The following is a 17585-nucleotide window of genomic DNA, read 5'->3' on the forward strand; positions in this document are numbered from 1 at the left end:
AGTTTAAGAGAGCATGAAGTAGGTAGTGAAGTCCCTAAGAAAAATCAGAGAGAGAAAGAGACAGATGAATGCTGGTACAAGAATTGGTTTGCAGCCTCTCCAAGGTTGTCAACCCTATTTCCTTCCATCTTGGGACCATTATTTGGGTTCTTTTTGCTTTTTTCTGCCAGTCGCTGGCCCTCAAATAGGCAGACTAACTCTGTGATACAACAGATAAATAATTTGGTAGCAAAACCTACTCAGATACATTATCATAAGTTAGCTATGGAGGACCACGAGACTCAAGATGAGGTTGTTACTTTATACAGGGTGTTTCCAAAGCCCATCTCCACCCAACCTAAAAGGGGGGACTTCTGCCCCTAGACCAAGCAGAGAGGGGCCACCCAGAACCCCCTCTGACAGGCGATCTGAATTCTTGCTTAGGCTGCGAGGCTAAGCACTGCAAGGCAATACAAATAAAAGATAAAAATATCTATCTGAGTTCCCTGAGGGACAAGCCTGATTGCATAGGTGTTGATGTCAAAAGTATCCCCTCTCCAGGAAAAAGACCTTGGGATGGGTATGGCCCACATGCCTCACTGGACAATGACGGGGGACTGGAGCCATTACAAGGTTCCCTTCAAATACTGGAGGTCAGGCCTCTATCCCCGCCTTCGCAAGTTTAGAATTGCCACAGCCCTTCTATTCTTAGAGAAGGGAGGGGATGTCAGGGGCAGCCCTGCTTACACCGTGTAGGCCTAAAATCAGCCGTAGGCAATAGGCCTGTCATACTTGTATACTAACACCAAGTCTTGGGTCTCAGTGGAAAAACATTGAAACAGATGGGTATAAGCTATTGTAAACAGGCAGCTTTTGTGGAAATTTACCAGCCTGAGTAGTCATAGACCTTGTAAATAGGTAGCCTTGGCAGACAATACCAACTTAGACAAGGAAAAGCGAGTCATAGGCAGAGTCATAGTGAATTGTCCCCTGAACCTTCACCTAGCCGATACCTGGTTCTGAAGATATCTGTATCCCCCCTGAACACTCACACTCCAGTGTCATTCCCTTCCACACATCATGCCTTTCTGTGGTTATAACCCCAGTGTGAAATAATTACGATTTGAGAAAAAAAAAAGAAAACTTCAAGCAAAAAAACAAACAAATCATGAGTAAAATGGATAAACCCAAGACAAGGAAGATCATTTTGTACTTCAGCAACAATGGTAATGATTGTTTAAGCACAGCAGTTTCCCGTGGTCCCAAATCCATGATGTTTATGGTGTGGAAAGAAAAGCCAGACAACTATACACATCACGTGTGTGCTGAGCCCAGGAATCTTCCTTGTCCTGACACTCTATGCCCTCACAATGTACTTCTACTGACCCAACTACACAAAAGTATCTAGACTTCACAGGGCATTCTCAGGCTTTGGAGAAGTCAAGTAGAAAAAGGCATCCACAAGGGAGGTGGGCAGGTAGCTCAAGGGGAGGTAGAAGAGCTTGGCATCCCATCCAGCTGAGTATCGGGTGCGAGGGTGACAGGCAGTCAGAGCATGCTCCATGCAGTCAGTCACCAAAGACAGGTCCTTCTTGCACCTCTGCTCCATTTTCTTTACCATTTTCAGACCTAAGCAGAATGAGGAATCATTCAGATGGTCATTCTTTTCCCAACACTCCTGTCTCATACCAGCCTAGAGGAAAACTTCTATCCTCTATGTCAGAAAATCCATGTGTCTGAAACCATGCCTAGCCTGTCCCAGTTCCTCAGAAGAACCAGAAACAATCTTCAAGGAATAATTGAGAACACTCAGTCACCTGTATCTCATTTCATGAAAAGTGTTAATTTTGTACTGCCTCCCATTCCTGACTTCACTTACAGCCCCATGAGCATGAGGATCAGAAGTAACAGAGCAGCATGTTTTGAGGATTCTTTGAGGATAACAAGTATACTATTGGAACTGCAAAAATGAGCATGGAGCTAAAGTGTTCAAGAGTGGACTTCACTTTCATTCTCAGAGCTCACTTACTGGATGCCAAGTATTTCTCGCCATAGATCTCCCTGATTTCTGAGCTGGTCTGCTCCCACAGCATCTGGAAGTTTGATGAAATTCTGGCATTACTAGTCATTCCAGTCTTGAAGAGTCCAGGCTCTATAATAGCCACCTTCACCCCAAAGTAGGAAAGTTCCCTCCTGCAAGGCAGACCGATGTCAAGGACTTCACAAGTCTTTCAGTGAGAACACTTTAATAAGAGAAGATTGGCATGCCAACAAAAGCCTGTGGTGAGGGTATACCACACATGCTTCAGACCTGGGGTGTAGGAAATATTGAAGGATATTTTGATAAGGGCAACTCTTCTGTGCTCTTGTAGCTCACACTAAGTATTTTTTTGTGTGTAGATCAGTGCCCATGGACTTCAGAAGTCTTTCCGTGAGAACACTTTAATAAGAGTAGAGTAGCATGCAAACAGGAGCCTATGGTGAGGGGAGGTCAAACCTTTTTGGGTCTGGTGTACAGGAAATATTGAAGGATAGTGTGATAATGGCATCTCCTCTGTGCTCTTGTAGCTCACACTAAGTATTTTTTGTGTGTAGCTCAACGTTCTAAGACTAGACATTCTGGTCTATGGCACTGTATAACATCTTTCTCCAGGTAGTTCAGATGTAAGGGATTCTAGTCCTTCTCCAAGTAATCCCTAACTTACTAGTAAGTCTCCATCTACCCCACATGTGTCTAGGAAGCTCTCAGGACATCCCCCACTTTCTTCCTCGGGGTGTTTCTAGAGAACAACCTTCTGCATCCAACTCACTTACAATGGCAGCCTACATGTTCCCTGCCCCAAATGGCTGTCCTGATTCTAGCCCTTTGAAGGGTTGCACTGCCCACAAAACAAAATAAGTAGCCTTCTGCCCCATACAGTTCTCCACAAGTTGTCCTGTGCCCACCTGTTGACCACCCTCATTCCATAAATGGCCTTTCCATTCTCCAAAGAGAATGCATCTACAGATACAGGTTTGATGTTCCAGAATCTCATGTTTACTCTGATACAGTGTAATCCTGCTACAGGACCCTCAACAAATCTGACAGCTATAAGGGTCAAAAGTGCTGAAAGGCCACATCTATCTCACAGGAAGGTCACAGTTCTTATTTGACTCCTCTTTCATTCACTTGCTTGCCACAGTTTTAGGTCATGATAGAAGCAGGTAAGTTATGCTAAAATGTCTAAAAGAGGCCTGATATCTATCTGTGGACTTGAAGAAAATATTTTCTCCAATTCCAAAAAAAATTGTCACCACATAGAGATCTGGGTTCTGCATTCACGACCCCAAACCTCACATATCCAATCCTATCCCAGTATTATTTCCCAGTGCCCTTTTTCTTCTGTAATAGGTCAAATGAACTCAACTCATGTCTCAGTCATGATGTCTTGTAGAGCCATGGAATAATGTTGCAAATTGAATGAGTCAGTGTTGGGAAGGTGAAAGAGATGCAGAACCCAAGTGTCCTCACCATGATGGGGACTTAAAGAGTTTGAGTAAATAAAAACCTTCCCTAAGTTTCCCTGGGTGTCCCCTTCCCCTTCTAATACCTGAGAGAATCTGAGAAGGCCTCTATTCCATGCTTGGAGATGGAGTAACCACCACCACCAAAGGACAGTCGACCCACGATGCTGGAGACATTGACCACGCGGCCCCTCGCCTTCCTCACTAAGGGCAGCAAGCTCAGTGTCACCTCGATCATGCCCCACAGGTTCACATCCAGTACAGTTTCAAAGTCCTGTTTGTTCATCCACTCATTAGGACCCCATGGGGTGGAGATGCCAGCATTGTTGACCAGGCCCCAGAGTCCTAGGGACAGTAGGAAGAGACAGTCACACAACACAGTTTTAATTATGGATAAAATGCACATTTAATAAGGTAAGATCACTATGACACATGCTTCTTGGACAATAGGAATCAATGAAAAAGAGCAGAGTATCCACACAGCTGCAGAACAGTGCTGGCTCACAACATGGATACCTTCATTTGTTAAGACTTTGAGGCCCAGTTCTCTACCTGTGAATCAGCAAGGAGTCCTTTCTCACTTGCTAACTTAAGAACAGATGAGCAAAACATGGTGCACCTTTGTTAATCTTGAGATTACAAAAGTATGTTTGTGACTTACATTTTGATGCCATCCTTGCTGTGATTTTGTTCTTTTATTTGTTTTGGTGGTTTGAATGGGAATGGCAGCCATTGGCTCAATGTCATGAGGCACTGCTGGAGTGTGTGTGGTCTTGTTGGATTATATGATTCACTGGAAGTGGCCTATCCTAGAGTCTTGCTGCTTTTTCTACCTATGGATCTTTATGTAGAGCTGTCAGTTAATTCTCTAACACTATGTCTGTGCATAATCTACCACACTGCCTGATATATTGATAATGAACTAAACCCCTGAACTTAAGCCAGTCTTTTCAAACTTTATCCTTAAGAAGAGTCACCATGGTCATGACATGCCTTCACAGACATAGAACTCTGAAAAAGCCACACAAATCTTCAGAGAGTTATGAGAAATTTACACACTGCTGCCTTTTTCTTTCTAATGGTCAGAAAATGCAGTAATAAGGAAGGACTGCTCTTCCTTATTATTCTAATAAGGAAAGAGAAAGAGCGAACAGAGAAAAATACATAGACCAGAAACCAACAACACAGACAGGAATCTCAATGGTACCTCTGTTCCCAACACGCTCCTTCACCCACTGAGTGGCTGCCACAATACTCTCTGTGTTGCTGACATCAAGGATCACTGTCTCCAACCTGTCTGATGTCTCACTCCTCAGCCGCTCGGCTGCTTCCTCCTTCCGACAGGCAGCCAATACCCTCATTCCTCTCCTGTCCAGTTGTCTGGCCAGCAGGTTCCCAAAGCCAGAGCCGCATCCTGTGATGAAGACATACTTGTCATGGAGATGGTCCACCACCTGCCTCTCCCTCAACAAGCGAAAAATAGTCCACAGGCACACAAGTGCCACCAGGTAGATCCACATGGCTCCTAGAAGTCAAGTAGAGAGAGAAAGATACTCGGAGTCAAAATGAGCCTTGAAGTTGCTCACTCACAAAAGTGTAGGCATGGAGGAGTTCATCCTTTTGACCTTCAGTACACACTGCATTTCCTAACAGTCATGAATACCTGACCTCTCAGGTATTTGGACTGCTTTGCTCTGTAGATATGTAATGATCTTTGGTTTTCCCTATCTAACTGCCAAAGAAAACACAACTGATTGTTCATTAACACAGGTCAATTCCCTTCTGACCCTTGCTTGCTAGACCCATGTCAGGATACATGTATGTTTCATTAAAGAGGTTTCATGGTGCAGTCCCACACTCACCTTTTGTCTCTGTATCTTGCACTCTGGAGCCACAAATCAGAGTGTTATGAACATAATGAGAAACTGTTTGTGTCCTGCATTTGGAGTCAGAACAACTTACAGGAGAGGACAGGGATTGCTAGTGCCCTCCTCATATAGCCATTCCTGGGAAGGTAGAAGGTCTGAACCCAAAGGTGGCTCTCTCAAAAGAACAAAAGGTGATGGATCTGGGACCCCAGACACATGGTGAGTTGCAGAGCTGTTGTGGGTAGGAAATGACTTTACCCTCTCAAGTGGCCCTTCTCCTGACTTCTAGGATTAAAGCAGAAATGAACAAATACATCACTTAGTGAGTGTGTAGGAAAGGGATGGACACTTATATTACCGGGAATTGATGATTTTTAATGGGTTTATGGGAAAATACAGTCACTTCCTGAATCTGCAGGGAAGATATGGTTACCCAATGAGTCTGCTTGGAGGGTGTGGTCACTTGTTGAATCTGCAGGAAGGAAAGGTCATTTAGTGATTCTGTAGGGAATTATGATCACTTAGTGAGTCTGCAGGGAAATGAAGGTCAGTTAGTAGGTCTTCAGGGAGTGATGGTCACATAGTGGGTCTGTAGGAATGGATGGACACTTTGTGAGTCTTCAGGGAGGGAGTGGTGGATTGGAACCTCAGTTATATCCTAAGCAGATTGTGGCAAAGAAAATTCCAATAAGAAAATATAGTTTGGGGCTGGAGAGATGGCTTACACATTAAGAGCACTGGCTGATCTTCCAGAAGTCCTGAAACCATCCCCATCAGACAAAAGGTGCCTTACAACCATCTGTAATTGTATCTTGTACCCTCTTCAGGTGTGCAGGTGTACATGAAAAAAAAATTTACTTTTAATGATTCTCAAAAGTTGTTAGAAGTTATTCAGTGGCTAAGCCCTTACCTTATGCTTGCCACAGGAAAACCTAAAACTCTGTTCGATATTCTCAAGGGGAGTTCAAATCCTAATTCCCCTGGATAGCTTTGAAAAAAAAATACAGGAACCTGTTACCCAGCAATGGATACACTATACATACTAATCAATTGTTGACTGTCACACAGCATTTCTTTGACAAAAGACATCATTAATGTGGATTCATCCTTCTTTGTCTCTCCAAGCCAGCTCAGTCAGTGAACAGGTTCTCCAGTGTAGGAGTGAGGATTAAAGAGAATAAAGAAAATTAGACGATATTGTAGCATGACCCCAGCCAGTTCTGAGGCTGAAGGCTGAGCCAGGTTTATTTTTTTCCCAATTTGCTTTTAACCCATTTTAATTATATGCAAGTATTGAGGTCAGTTGTAGGTTGAAGATCTAGCAATATAATAAATGCAAACAGGCAATTAACAAACAAGTCAATAAACAAAGTCTCGTGGTCACTCTCGAGATCACTCTAAGGGCTTATCAGGATGACAAAACTATCTGAGCCTACTTCCCTGTCCTAGCCCACAGTCAGCCCTTCCCCCCACAGAGGACACTGGTCATTGCTTCCCTTCCAGGTTTTGAAGTATCCTGGTTCACAGGATAAAGCAGAAGAATGGGCATCCAGTAGATGCTCTAGGAGATACTGGCTGGAACCAGGTCCTGTTCTATAGCCTCACTAGCTGACCATCTCAATTTTCTGTGTACCACTCCTCATGCCTTCTACTCCCCTCCTGCAGTCCCTTGGTGGATGATGTCAGTACCATGTCTGAATCCTGGTCTTTTGTTTGCAGTGCTGGGTCAGAGAGGCTCTTGGACTTGTCTTCTGAAGACCTTGCTCTGTATGTCTGTAGGATTGTGGTGATTCTCTCAAGTAAGGGATAATCACGGAAAACATTTCCAGGAAGTGGCAGAGTCCTGGGTTCAACCCCAAAGTGTCATTGTAAGCAACCTCTCCAGATGTTCTAGTGTCTTCCCTGAGAATAAAATGAAGATTATGTTATCATTGGCAAATCTATTTTAAGTGTTACAGGATCTTTGAACTGGTTTCTAGTTAATGTGTGACTGAGCCATTAGAACACACTCTAATCCCTGTGGCTGGTATACAGACAGGCTATTAGTACTCACCTTTAATCCCATACAATGAAGGTAAATATAATTTATAGAAGGAAGCACCCATATTTGAAAGTGATGTCTAAATGAGTTGCAGACGAAGTGATCAATCAGAGAGATTTGACAGAATAGGATATACCCAACTCCCATGAGAAGAGAGAGGAAAGGGAAACTACTTAATTGAGAGACAGACAGTACAGAAGAAGAGATTACAGAACATGAAGACAGTAGTGTTCGTGGAGACAGTTCAGTAGAGTTGAGAGGATGAGTGGAGCATCACAGAGAGGGAGGAGGAGGCAGTTTTACTGGGACAGTTGTACAGAGACAGGTTGCAGAGACAGAGAGAGAGAGAGAGAGAGAGAGAGAGAGAGAGAGAGAAAGAGAGAGAGAGAGAGAGCAAACACAGAGACATGAACCAACACAGAGAAACACAGTGATAACAAAATGAGCTGTAGAATTTGGAGTCTGAAGATTAGGAACAGATTAACACAGATAGTTCAAGGCCAAACAGGACAATTCAGATGAAGCCTGGAATGGCCAGATTGAATCAGTCATCTTAGAGAGGGGTTTGAGCTAGAACAGCTGAATTGAACCAGCCAGCCAGAGTTCAGTGAGTATCAGAGGGTGAAAACATTCTAGGCCTAGATTAGATTCTATAGATGCTAGAAGATTCCAGTACTAGACTTAGGTTAGCAGATGGAGGCAGTGTGCCCCAGAGACAACAATTTCAAAGGGTAAATTAAAAGTCTTTTTACACAGGAGAAAACAGAAATTGAGACCCTGTGTTAAAGGGCCATCCATTTTGTTCATGTTAAAATTTTACTTGTTTTGGTTTTGAGACAGAATCTGGGTACATGAGTTTGGCTGAGCTTGTCATTTTTTTCTCCCTGCCCCAGACTCTGGGTGGGTGGCATTACTGATATATAACACCACACCAAACTTAGCTTGTTATTTGTAAGATTTTTGTCAGTGTTGGGTTCTTTGTGACAGGTTTTCTCTGTGCTGCCCTGACTCCCCTTGAAGTCACTATGTAGATTAGGCTGACCTCAAACTCACAGAGAGCTGCCTGCCTCTGCCTCCTGAGTGCTGGGGTTAATGGTGTGTGTCTCTACCTCATGTGCTACTACCACCCACCTATTTGTTCATATGCTTCTGTTTGAGAACTTGTCTCTCATTAGATTAGTGCTCACCAGTAGGCTGTGCTGCTTGACTAGTGAGTCCCTAAAGTCTGCTCATCCCCACGTTTCCAGACTAAGAAGAACAGCAACACCAGTGATCTTAGCTTCTCTAATCTGGAGATTGTAGTCACGTTTGTATTCTTGGGCGTCTAGTAGTTTACTCACTCATCCATCTTCCTAGTCTCTTCTTCCTTTGCCTCCTCTTCCTCCTCCTGGTCTTCCTTCTCCTTTTCCTCTTACTCTGTGACCCCACTGACCTGTTCCCGCCATCCTCCACATTGGCCTACCGGTGGTACCCTTCCTCCTCTTCTGTCTCCTCCTCTTCCTCCTCCTCCTCTTCCCCCTACTCCTCTTTCTCCTCCTCCTCCTCTTTCTCCTCTTCCTCTTTCTCCTCCACTTTATCATCAGCTGCTACAAGAAGCTACCTTATTTATTCCATTTGTTGTTTTGGTCCTCTGTGAGATGTGTACCTTATTAAGTCCCAACCTCTAGTCCAATGGTTCACAACTTGTGGGTATGGAACCCCGTGTGGATAGAGTTCCTCTTTCCCGGGGGTAGCCTAAGAGCACTGAAAAACATAGTTATGTTACAATTCATAATTACAGCTATGTACATAAATATGAAAGTAGCAAAATTACAGTTGTGAAGTAACTGTAAAAGCCTCAGAGACACCTCCCTGATTCATGGAGGTTCCCTCAGTTGATCCACTCCTACTAGATTCTCACACAAGCCAAATAACAGTGTGCACCTGCTCCTCTTCTCTGTCCTGGGTAGGGTGCGCCTGTAACATTCCAGGCTAGGTCCTATAAATTTCCAATACTGCAAGTATTCTGATCTCTGGGCTGCTCTGATCTACTTAGATCAATGGGAACTGAGCCATCTATAACTATAAAAAAATTTTGTGATTGGGGTCACAAGAGCTTGAAGAACTTCATTAAAGGGCCACTGTGTTAGGAAAGTTGAGCACCACTAATTTAGACCTTCAGGTATTAGAGCAGAAATGTCCCTTCACCTCTGCTACCCTAGTTAAGACTGTGTAGGGGCTACATGTGGTGAAGTCTAGAAACAGGCTTTACAGTGGGCCCATTTCCACCTTTGCAGCACTGACTTTAGGCTCCATCCCTCACCTTTTTCATGAAGAACAAAGGGTGGGTTGGTTGGGGAACACTGCCTTTTGGATGAAAGTGCTCCCCGCTGCACTGAACCAGACACCTGGTCCTAGTAGAAATTACAGGGCTAGATCTAGATCCTGCTGTGTCCTAGAAGACCTTGACACCAAGAAGAGTGCCCAGTATTGTCAGGATTAGTAAGGAAAGGACAGTAGGTGTGAGATGCAGGAAATGATACTGAATAGATGGGCCTGGGAAATTCACAGGTAAAGGAACAAGGAGTCACCAGGGAAATGAAATCTGCCATTTGTCCAGCCCAGGAGTCCTTCAGGGTTCTGTTAACTAGATATGGGCAAGGATGAGCATCCTTAGGTCCTGTCGGCTGTGGAGAATTTTCTTTCCTCTTCTCTATTACTGAAATAAGACAATGAAAGAGAGTCCAGGCAACTACTGAAGACTCAGGAGCCTGAATAGGAGCCAGAGGAAGAAGAGCAGCAAGAGACTGGTGAGATGCTGGAGCAGGGTGTGGAGGTGAAGCAGCATCAGGAGGAGGAGCAAGGACAGAAAAGAAGAATGAAGAGCAGAAACAAGAGGTAGAGAGGTAAAGAAAGAAGCTGAAAAGAAGTAGCAGCAGGAAGAGAAGGAACAGCAGGAAGTAGAGAAGAAGAATTAACAGGAAGAGGAGCAGTAGGAGGAGGAGCAGCAGGAGAAAGAACTGGAAGAGGAGTAGGAGGAAGAACAGTAGGAGGAAAAGGAGAATGAGGAGGAACAGCAGAAGGAGGAGCAGCAGCAGGAAGAAGAGCAGCAGGTGGAAGAGGACCAGGAAGGGTATTAGCAGGAGGAGGAACAGGAGAAAGTAGTGGAGAGGGAGGAGGAGGAGGAGGAATGAAAGGGGGAGCAGCAGGAGGAAGAGCAGGAGCAAGAGTAGTAAGAGGAGGAGGACCAGGATGAGCAGCAAGAGAAGGCAGAACAAGAGGAATAGCAGCAGGAAGCAGAGGGACAGGAGGTAGAGAAGGACCTGGGCAATACCCTGCATTGGGATTGAAAACTCCAGCTCTGGGTAGAATCATCTCCTCCCTGATACCTAGGTCAGCCTTGAAGGCAAAGCTGGGCAATGCACACCAGTCTTCTCCCTCCTTCTCACTGGAGCAAGCATATGGTGAGTCTCTGGTTTCCACTGAGAACTTGCATGGAGTCCATCTCTTCTTTGAGCACCATTTGACCATGTGATAACAAACGTAAAGTTGTCCAGAACTATGGGCCCTGGCTTATTCTTTCCTCTTTCTCCTTACTTCTCCTGCCTCTTCATCAACCACCACCCCCAACTATTGTGACATGTAGCATCCTGTGCTCACCCTGGAGTGCTCCATGGACAGTCATGTGAACTGACAGTATGGCTCCTCTTTAGATTTCCTGAAGGTTAGTGTCTGTCCAGAATGTATGCCAAAATAATGCTTCTCCAGTGGGTAGGGCTTAGGCCCCCGAGTCTGACTGATTTCCAAGACATCTTCCTATCTTTACAGACCTTATGCAATGGAGTCTGCTACATTCAGACCTTCAGTGTCTGAGGGTCTAGGATCTCAGCGTGGGCATAAGGAGAGAAGCAGGCTACTCCTGCATTGGTGTTCTCCATCAACCTGGTCTAGATATAGGAGAATCAACAACCCCAAGGTGCTATGAGTTTTAAGAAGATGGTCAGGAAGGTCAAGGTGGGCACAGACTGCAGTGTATTGGGGAGTATTTAATGCTGGAAATGTAATCTTGGGTAGCAATAAAGCCAGCTGGATTCCTGTGATCTGGATGAGGAAGAGTGTCCTTTACAAAAGTGATGTCATCAGCTTGTCCAATCAATGGTGCGATGGGGTGAGAGTGTTGGCTCATAAGGCCACACCCCTCCCTGTGGGGCTACAGGCATTTCCTGGTTGCTAGGGGAGGGGGAGGCAAATTTCTCAACAGAGTAGTTACTGATATATTGCCCTTGCTCAAGTAAATAATTCCACAACATGTGTCCGAGAAGGGATGGCTTGGTTTTTGGTGTGGCACAGGCCTCAAACCTTGATCCCAATGGTGCAATGGCAGGTGTTCGGCCTCACCCCCAGACCCCAGGATCCTGACTTGCCATTGACCTGTGCCTTGTAGTCAGGTATGGCAAGGCAGCCCCTCCCAAAGTGTTGTCACCTAACTCTCGTAGAGGGTGTGACTACATGTTTCAGTCTCAAGAGTTTTCCATATCAATGAGACACCTAAAGGCCAGAGGGTGTAGTACATATTCTTTTTCCAGATCCCCACCTCTTTCCTCCCTATGTAAGTCAGCCTCCCCCTATCTTAAGTGTGGGTGGACAACCAGATTCAACTATCTTTCACTATGAGAATAAAGATATTTTGGAATCGCGGTCTTCCTCGTGTCATTGCGGCCTCCCTTTGTGGAAAGCTTCTCCATATTCTCTGCTGCAGGGGCCCATCGAACTTCCCATGTGTGCTCCTGCTGCCCAGAGTCAATGTCCCAGCCGACTGTGTCAGCAGACCCATGGGAATCACAACCACCCAACAAGATTCACTGCCGTGAGCCGAGCTAAGCATTCCCCACACACACCCATGTTGATACAGGCATCCCTAAGTAATGCAGTGGGACAGAAGGATATACCGTACAAGAAAATAGGCCACAGACTTGTTCAGAAGACAAGAGGTTAGGTGGTGGGGGTAGAGGATAAGTGAAAGGAGGATATGTGTGTTTGTCTATGTGTGTGCACATGTGCTTGCATGTGCATAAGTGTGTTATGTGTACACACACACACACACATATATAAAGTGTACAAAAATAAATTTAAGATTAGAGAAAGAGTGACCTTATAAGAACAGAAAGTCACCTTGTTTACATTAAACTGGTATCAAAGTCTCAAATACACCCCTGAAGACAGAGGACCAAAGAGGCAGAGGAAGCCCTGCATGACTGTAGTCCTGGTGAATGTGTACTGTTGGCCAGGCACCACGAACTAGCAAAGCTTTTCTCTATATGGGCCAGGCTCAGAATTGGCAAAGTCTTCTTCCACTGACCCAAGTTCAGGGGTTGGTGGATGATTGACCAGAGTGTAAATACTAGCAACTGCAGCTTCCCCCTTCTGGAGGTTTCCAGCCTGAGAGAGCTACCTTCAGCCAAAACTAGTTGGTCCCTCCCCCTTGCTGTTCATGATAAAGAACTGAGGTTGCAGGGGAGGTAGCTGAGGACCCTCAGTGCTGACACAAGGCACCTGATGCCATCTTTTCTGTGCATGTGTCTGTGTGTCTGTCTTTTCTACATTCCCTCACCTGCACTAGTCAGGGTTTCAGAACTAAGTCAGATGAATTGTAACAAGGCCAGAGATTCAGGAGATCATGATGTACCTGTGTGACAAGTGAGATCCTGCCTCAAACTAACTTGGTTATTAACTTAAAGCATAATAAAGACTTCAGATCATAAACAGCTGGTGACAGGACTTGCTTATCTACTAGATGGCCCAAATTTTGTTGCCAATGCCAAAGTTAGGTAGCTCACAACTACCTGAAATTCCCATTCCACAGGACTCCAGTTACAGGGAATGCAATGATCTGTCCTATATGGGTACTATACACAACTGAATTACAGATACATATGTATACAGATAAATAAAAACAAATGTTTAAAAATCATGAGTAAAATGGATAAAACCAAGACAGGGAAGATCATTTTCTATTTCACCAACAATGGTAATGATTGTTTAAGCACAGCAGTTTCCTGTGGTCCCGTATCCACAATGTTTATGATGAGGAAAGAAAATCCATGCAACTGCGCACATCACATATGTGCTGAGTCCAGGAAACTTCCTCGTCCTGAGGCTCTGTGCCCTCACACTGTACTTCTATTGACTCAACTACACAAAAGGATCTAGCCTTCACAGGGCTTTCTCAGGCTTTGGAGAAGTCCAGTAGACAAGGGCATCCACAAGGGAGGTGGGCAGGTAGCTCAAGGGGAGGTAGTAGAGCTTGGCATCCCATCCAGCTGAGTATCGGGTGCGAGGGTGACAGGCAGTCAGAGCGTGCTCCATGCAGTCAGTCACCAAAGACAGGTCCTTCCTGCACACCTGTTCCATTTCATTTTGCATTTTCAGACCTAAGCAGAATGAGGAATCATTCAGATGGTTATTCATTTCCCACCACTCCTGTCTCATACCAGCCTAGAGGAAAATTTCTATCCTCTATGTCAGAAAATCCATGTGTCTGAAACCAAGCCTAAACTGTCCCAGTTCCTCAGAAGGACCAGAAACAATCTTCAAGGAATAATTGAGAACACTCAGTCACCTGTATCTCATTTCATGGAAAGTGTTAATTTTGTACTGCCTCCCATTCCTGACTTCACTTACAGCCCCATGAGCATGAGGATCAGAAGTAACAGAGCAGCATGTTCTGAGGATTCTTTGAGGATAACAAGTATACTATTGGAACTGCAAAATGAGCATGGAATTACAGTGTTCAGGGGTGAACTTGGCTTTCATCCTGAGAGCTCACTTACTGGATGCCAAGTATTTCTCACCATAGGTCTCCCTGATTTCTGAGCTGGTCTGGTCCCACAGCATCTGGAAGTTTGATGAGATTCTGGCACTATCAGTCATAGGAGTCTTGAAGAGTCCAGGCTCTATAATAGCCAACTTCACACCAAAATGGGAGAGCTCCCTCCTGCAAGACAGAGAGATGGCAAGCAATTCAGAGATCTGTCAGAGAGAACACTTTAATAAGAGTAGAGTAGCATGAAAACAGGACCCTGTAGTGAGGAATAGTCACACCAATACTACAGATAGTATTGTAGCTGCTACTCAGTGGGTGAAGGAGCATGTTGGGAATAGGGGTACCATTGAGATTCCTGTCTGTGTTGTTGGCTTTCTTTCCATGTATGAAGGAAAGGCTTGTGTAGTCCTACAACGATTTGTGGTGGGGGTCTGTATAGATTTGGAGAATCTACAGACTCTGTCCCTCAATAGGACATAAATTTGTCCTCTTACTTCTAGATTCAGTACTCCAAGATGTAGATTCTTGACAGTCAGCCTGTGTTTATCCTTTGTACCACTGATGCTAGGCTCCACGTCTCCCCTTTTTGAATGAAGAAATGTTGGGTTGGTTGGGGTACACTGCCTTTGGAGAAAGTGCTTCCCCCCTGGGATGAGCTGGACTCCTAATTCCAGTAGATTATTCTTTTCCCATCTTTATCAGCAGACTAGAGAAGCCCAGAGATCAGAAGGGCTGCAGTGTTGGACACCCACTGGGTCAGGCTTGGAATGGGATCTGTCCATCTTACCCAGTACAGGTAAGAGTTGCTGCTGTGTACTGTCATTTGGCTTGTGTGAGAGTCTCAGGAGAGATTCATGGACTGAAGGAACCTCCATGAATTAGAGAGGTGTCTGGGATGCTTTCTCTTCAGCCCTGTGTCTCCTGCAACAAAGTCACATTCACTTTCCTATTGTCTCTGAATTTATCCAGAATTCCAGGACCGGATATAGATCCTACTAAATTCCAGAAGATCTTGATTCAACAAGAGTGCCCAACACTGTCAGTGTTGATAAGGACAGGACTGTAGTAGAGTGGATTAGGAAATGACCATAGAATGATTGCTCTAGAGAATTCAGTGTTGAAGCAACAGAAGATCCAAGAGTACTAATATCTGCATGTACTTTGGTCAACAAAGCCCAGTGCTACATTTTGCAAGATTCAATTTAGAGCTAGGATTCTGAGGACCTGTTGGGTGCTAAGAGCCACATGAAAAGTATCCTGTTAGCTTCTGCAGAAGCATGAGGAGGGACAGGAATGGAAGCAGGAGGACAAGGAATAGCAAACATACATCATACAGGATCAGGCACAGGGGAGAAGGAAGAGCAGGGCAAATACAGAGCAGATCCAGTGGAGGCTACCCATTGGAGGGAAAGTGGCCCAGCTCCAGATTCACGGTTATCTTTCCACTGATAACCAAGGCCCAGACCTTAAGGCAGAGCTGAAATCTATCCTGTATTGAGACACTTCCTGATAGAAACATGGTTCTTGAGTGCAGAAGACCAGTCTGGTTTCTTATAGGTTAGGACAGAAAGTTGTGGAAGTGTCAGATTAGGGAAATTTGACATCATTCTTGAATGATGCAATAAAGCTACCAGGTTTATTTTGAGCTGGAATCAGAGGGTCAGTAAGGCATTTCCCAGCCCAAGAGTCAGATGCAAAGCTCCAAACACTACTCTAGAAGTTTTGAGGAATTTAATCAAGAAATCCTGGGTCATGTAAGCCAGAGACACCCATCAAGGTCACAACTCAAAGAATCTATGCTTATGTCTGTTTTAAACCAGGTAGCCAGGAGAAGGGCCACTTGAGAGGATAAAGTCATTTCCTTCCCCCATCAGGTCTTGGAGTCATGGTGTGTCTGGCATCCCAGCCTCATCACGATGTATTCCTTTGAGCGCAGTCTTCCATGTTTGAGGCCGGCCCTTCTACCTTCCCAGGAGCTGCTGTATTAGGAGAACTTCAGGTCACCCTGTCCTCTCCTGTAAGTTATCCCGAGACCATCTTTAGGTTACCTTAGATTCTCATTATGTTCAAAAGGTCCTGGTTTGTAGTTCCAGAGTGCAAGATACAGAGACCCAAGGGGATCCTTGGACTGACCATGGGGCCTCTGTAATGAAGCAAAAATATATTCACAGATGAGTCCTGAACACAAAGATTATAAGAGAATATATCTGTGATATTGAATATCAGAGGTGTTTTTCTTGGCAAGAATATAGGGAAAGTCAACGACCATTGTATGACTTGTGATTAAAAGCATGTTAAAGGGTAGGGGAGAAGGCATTAATAATTATAAGAAATGCAGAAGACTGCATGTCAGAAGGGTGGAGTCCTTGGTGCCTACACCTTCCCGTTAGAGCAGATGGCAGGCTCGTTTTGACTCATAGTATTTCTCTTTCTCTACCTGTCTTCTACTTGCCATGTGGCTCTACCTAGTGTCACTGGTGGGCCTGTGGACACTCCTGCACTTGTTCAGGGAAAGGCAGGTGGTGAGCCATCTCCATGACAAGTATGTCTTCATAATGGGCTGTGGCTCAGGCTTTGGGAACCTGATGTCCAGACAGCTGGACGGGAGAGGAATGAGGGTGCTGGCTGCATATCTGACAGAGAAGGTACCCAAGCAGCTAAGGAGCAAGACATCTGACAGGCTGGAGACAGTGATCCTTGATGTCACCAAGACAGAGAGTGTTGTGGCAGCCACTCAGTGGGTGAAGAAGTGTGTTGGGAACAGAGGTATCATTCAGATTCTGTGTTGTTGATTTTCTCTCTGTGTGTGAATGGAATTCCTGTGTAGTCCTGTAACAATTCCTGGTGGGGGTCAGGGTGGAGTTGGAGTCACTGCAGACTCTGCTTCTCTCCAACACATCAGTATTTCCACTTACCTATAAACTTAATCCTCCAAGCCATGTGTTCTTAATAAGCTGGTGTCTTGGAAAGATTTAATGTGCAACTCTTTATTTTCTTTGTCTTTGTATGTAGAAATACTGGATTGTTGGCTGCTGAGTTCTAGGTTAGAGACAGTGAAAAAGAAGGAGAGCCCTGGGTTCCTCGGTTCTGGTCTCTGTGTGAAGTTCATGTGCCCAAGTGCATCTGCTTTCTCAGTTTGCAACATATTCTTATGCACTACCTGTGTACTTTCACAGGGAGAGCCAAAATCATTGCTATGCTTAAGCTAAGTCTCAAGGAATGCCTTAGGACAGAAAAAGCTAGGAGGTCATCTTTCTTTCGCATAGAAACACACCCATACACACACCCATACACACACTCACACACACATTCACACATACTCACACACATACACATACATATACCACACACACACACACATTCACACATACACACATACACATACATATAC

General features: G+C 44.8%; 2 protein-coding genes across 3 annotated transcripts in view; both read right to left on the reverse strand.

Moving 5' to 3' along the window:
• Window positions 1–1145: 1145 nt before the first annotated feature.
• On the reverse strand, window positions 1146–5221 carry LOC114635910 (retinol dehydrogenase 16-like). 2 transcript variants are annotated; one of them, XM_028784274.1, is made up of 5 exons: window positions 5109–5221; window positions 4691–5008; window positions 3570–3828; window positions 2009–2172; window positions 1146–1608 (listed from the first exon to the last, which is right to left on the reverse strand). In XM_028784274.1, the coding sequence occupies exons 2-5, from the start codon at window positions 5001–5003 to the stop codon at window positions 1391–1393; spliced, it is 954 nt and encodes a 317-aa protein (XP_028640107.1). In that variant the 5' UTR covers window positions 5004–5008; window positions 5109–5221; the 3' UTR covers window positions 1146–1390. The 2 variants fall into 2 exon arrangements, with proteins under 2 accessions (XP_028640107.1, XP_028640106.1); XM_028784273.1 differs by lacking the exon at window positions 5109–5221 and having other exon boundaries at window positions 4691–5102.
• An 8362-nt stretch (window positions 5222–13583) lies between these two features.
• LOC114635912 (retinol dehydrogenase 16-like) overlaps window positions 13584–17585 on the reverse strand; it is a 9272-nt gene continuing 5270 nt past the window's right edge. The window contains exons 2-4 of the mRNA XM_028784275.1: window positions 15660–15700; window positions 14202–14365; window positions 13584–13802 (exon numbers count right to left, since the gene is read on the reverse strand). Of these exons, the coding sequence (XP_028640108.1) occupies window positions 13585–13802; window positions 14202–14365; window positions 15660–15700 (423 nt within the window). The 3' untranslated portion in view covers window position 13584. The remainder of the gene's footprint in view (window positions 13803–14201; window positions 14366–15659; window positions 15701–17585) is intronic.

The sequence above is a fragment of the Grammomys surdaster genome, unplaced genomic scaffold (assembly GCF_004785775.1).
Source record: "Grammomys surdaster isolate TR1022 unplaced genomic scaffold, NIH_TR_1.0 119641, whole genome shotgun sequence".
In the NCBI taxonomy this organism is placed as follows: domain Eukaryota; kingdom Metazoa; phylum Chordata; class Mammalia; order Rodentia; family Muridae; genus Grammomys; species Grammomys surdaster.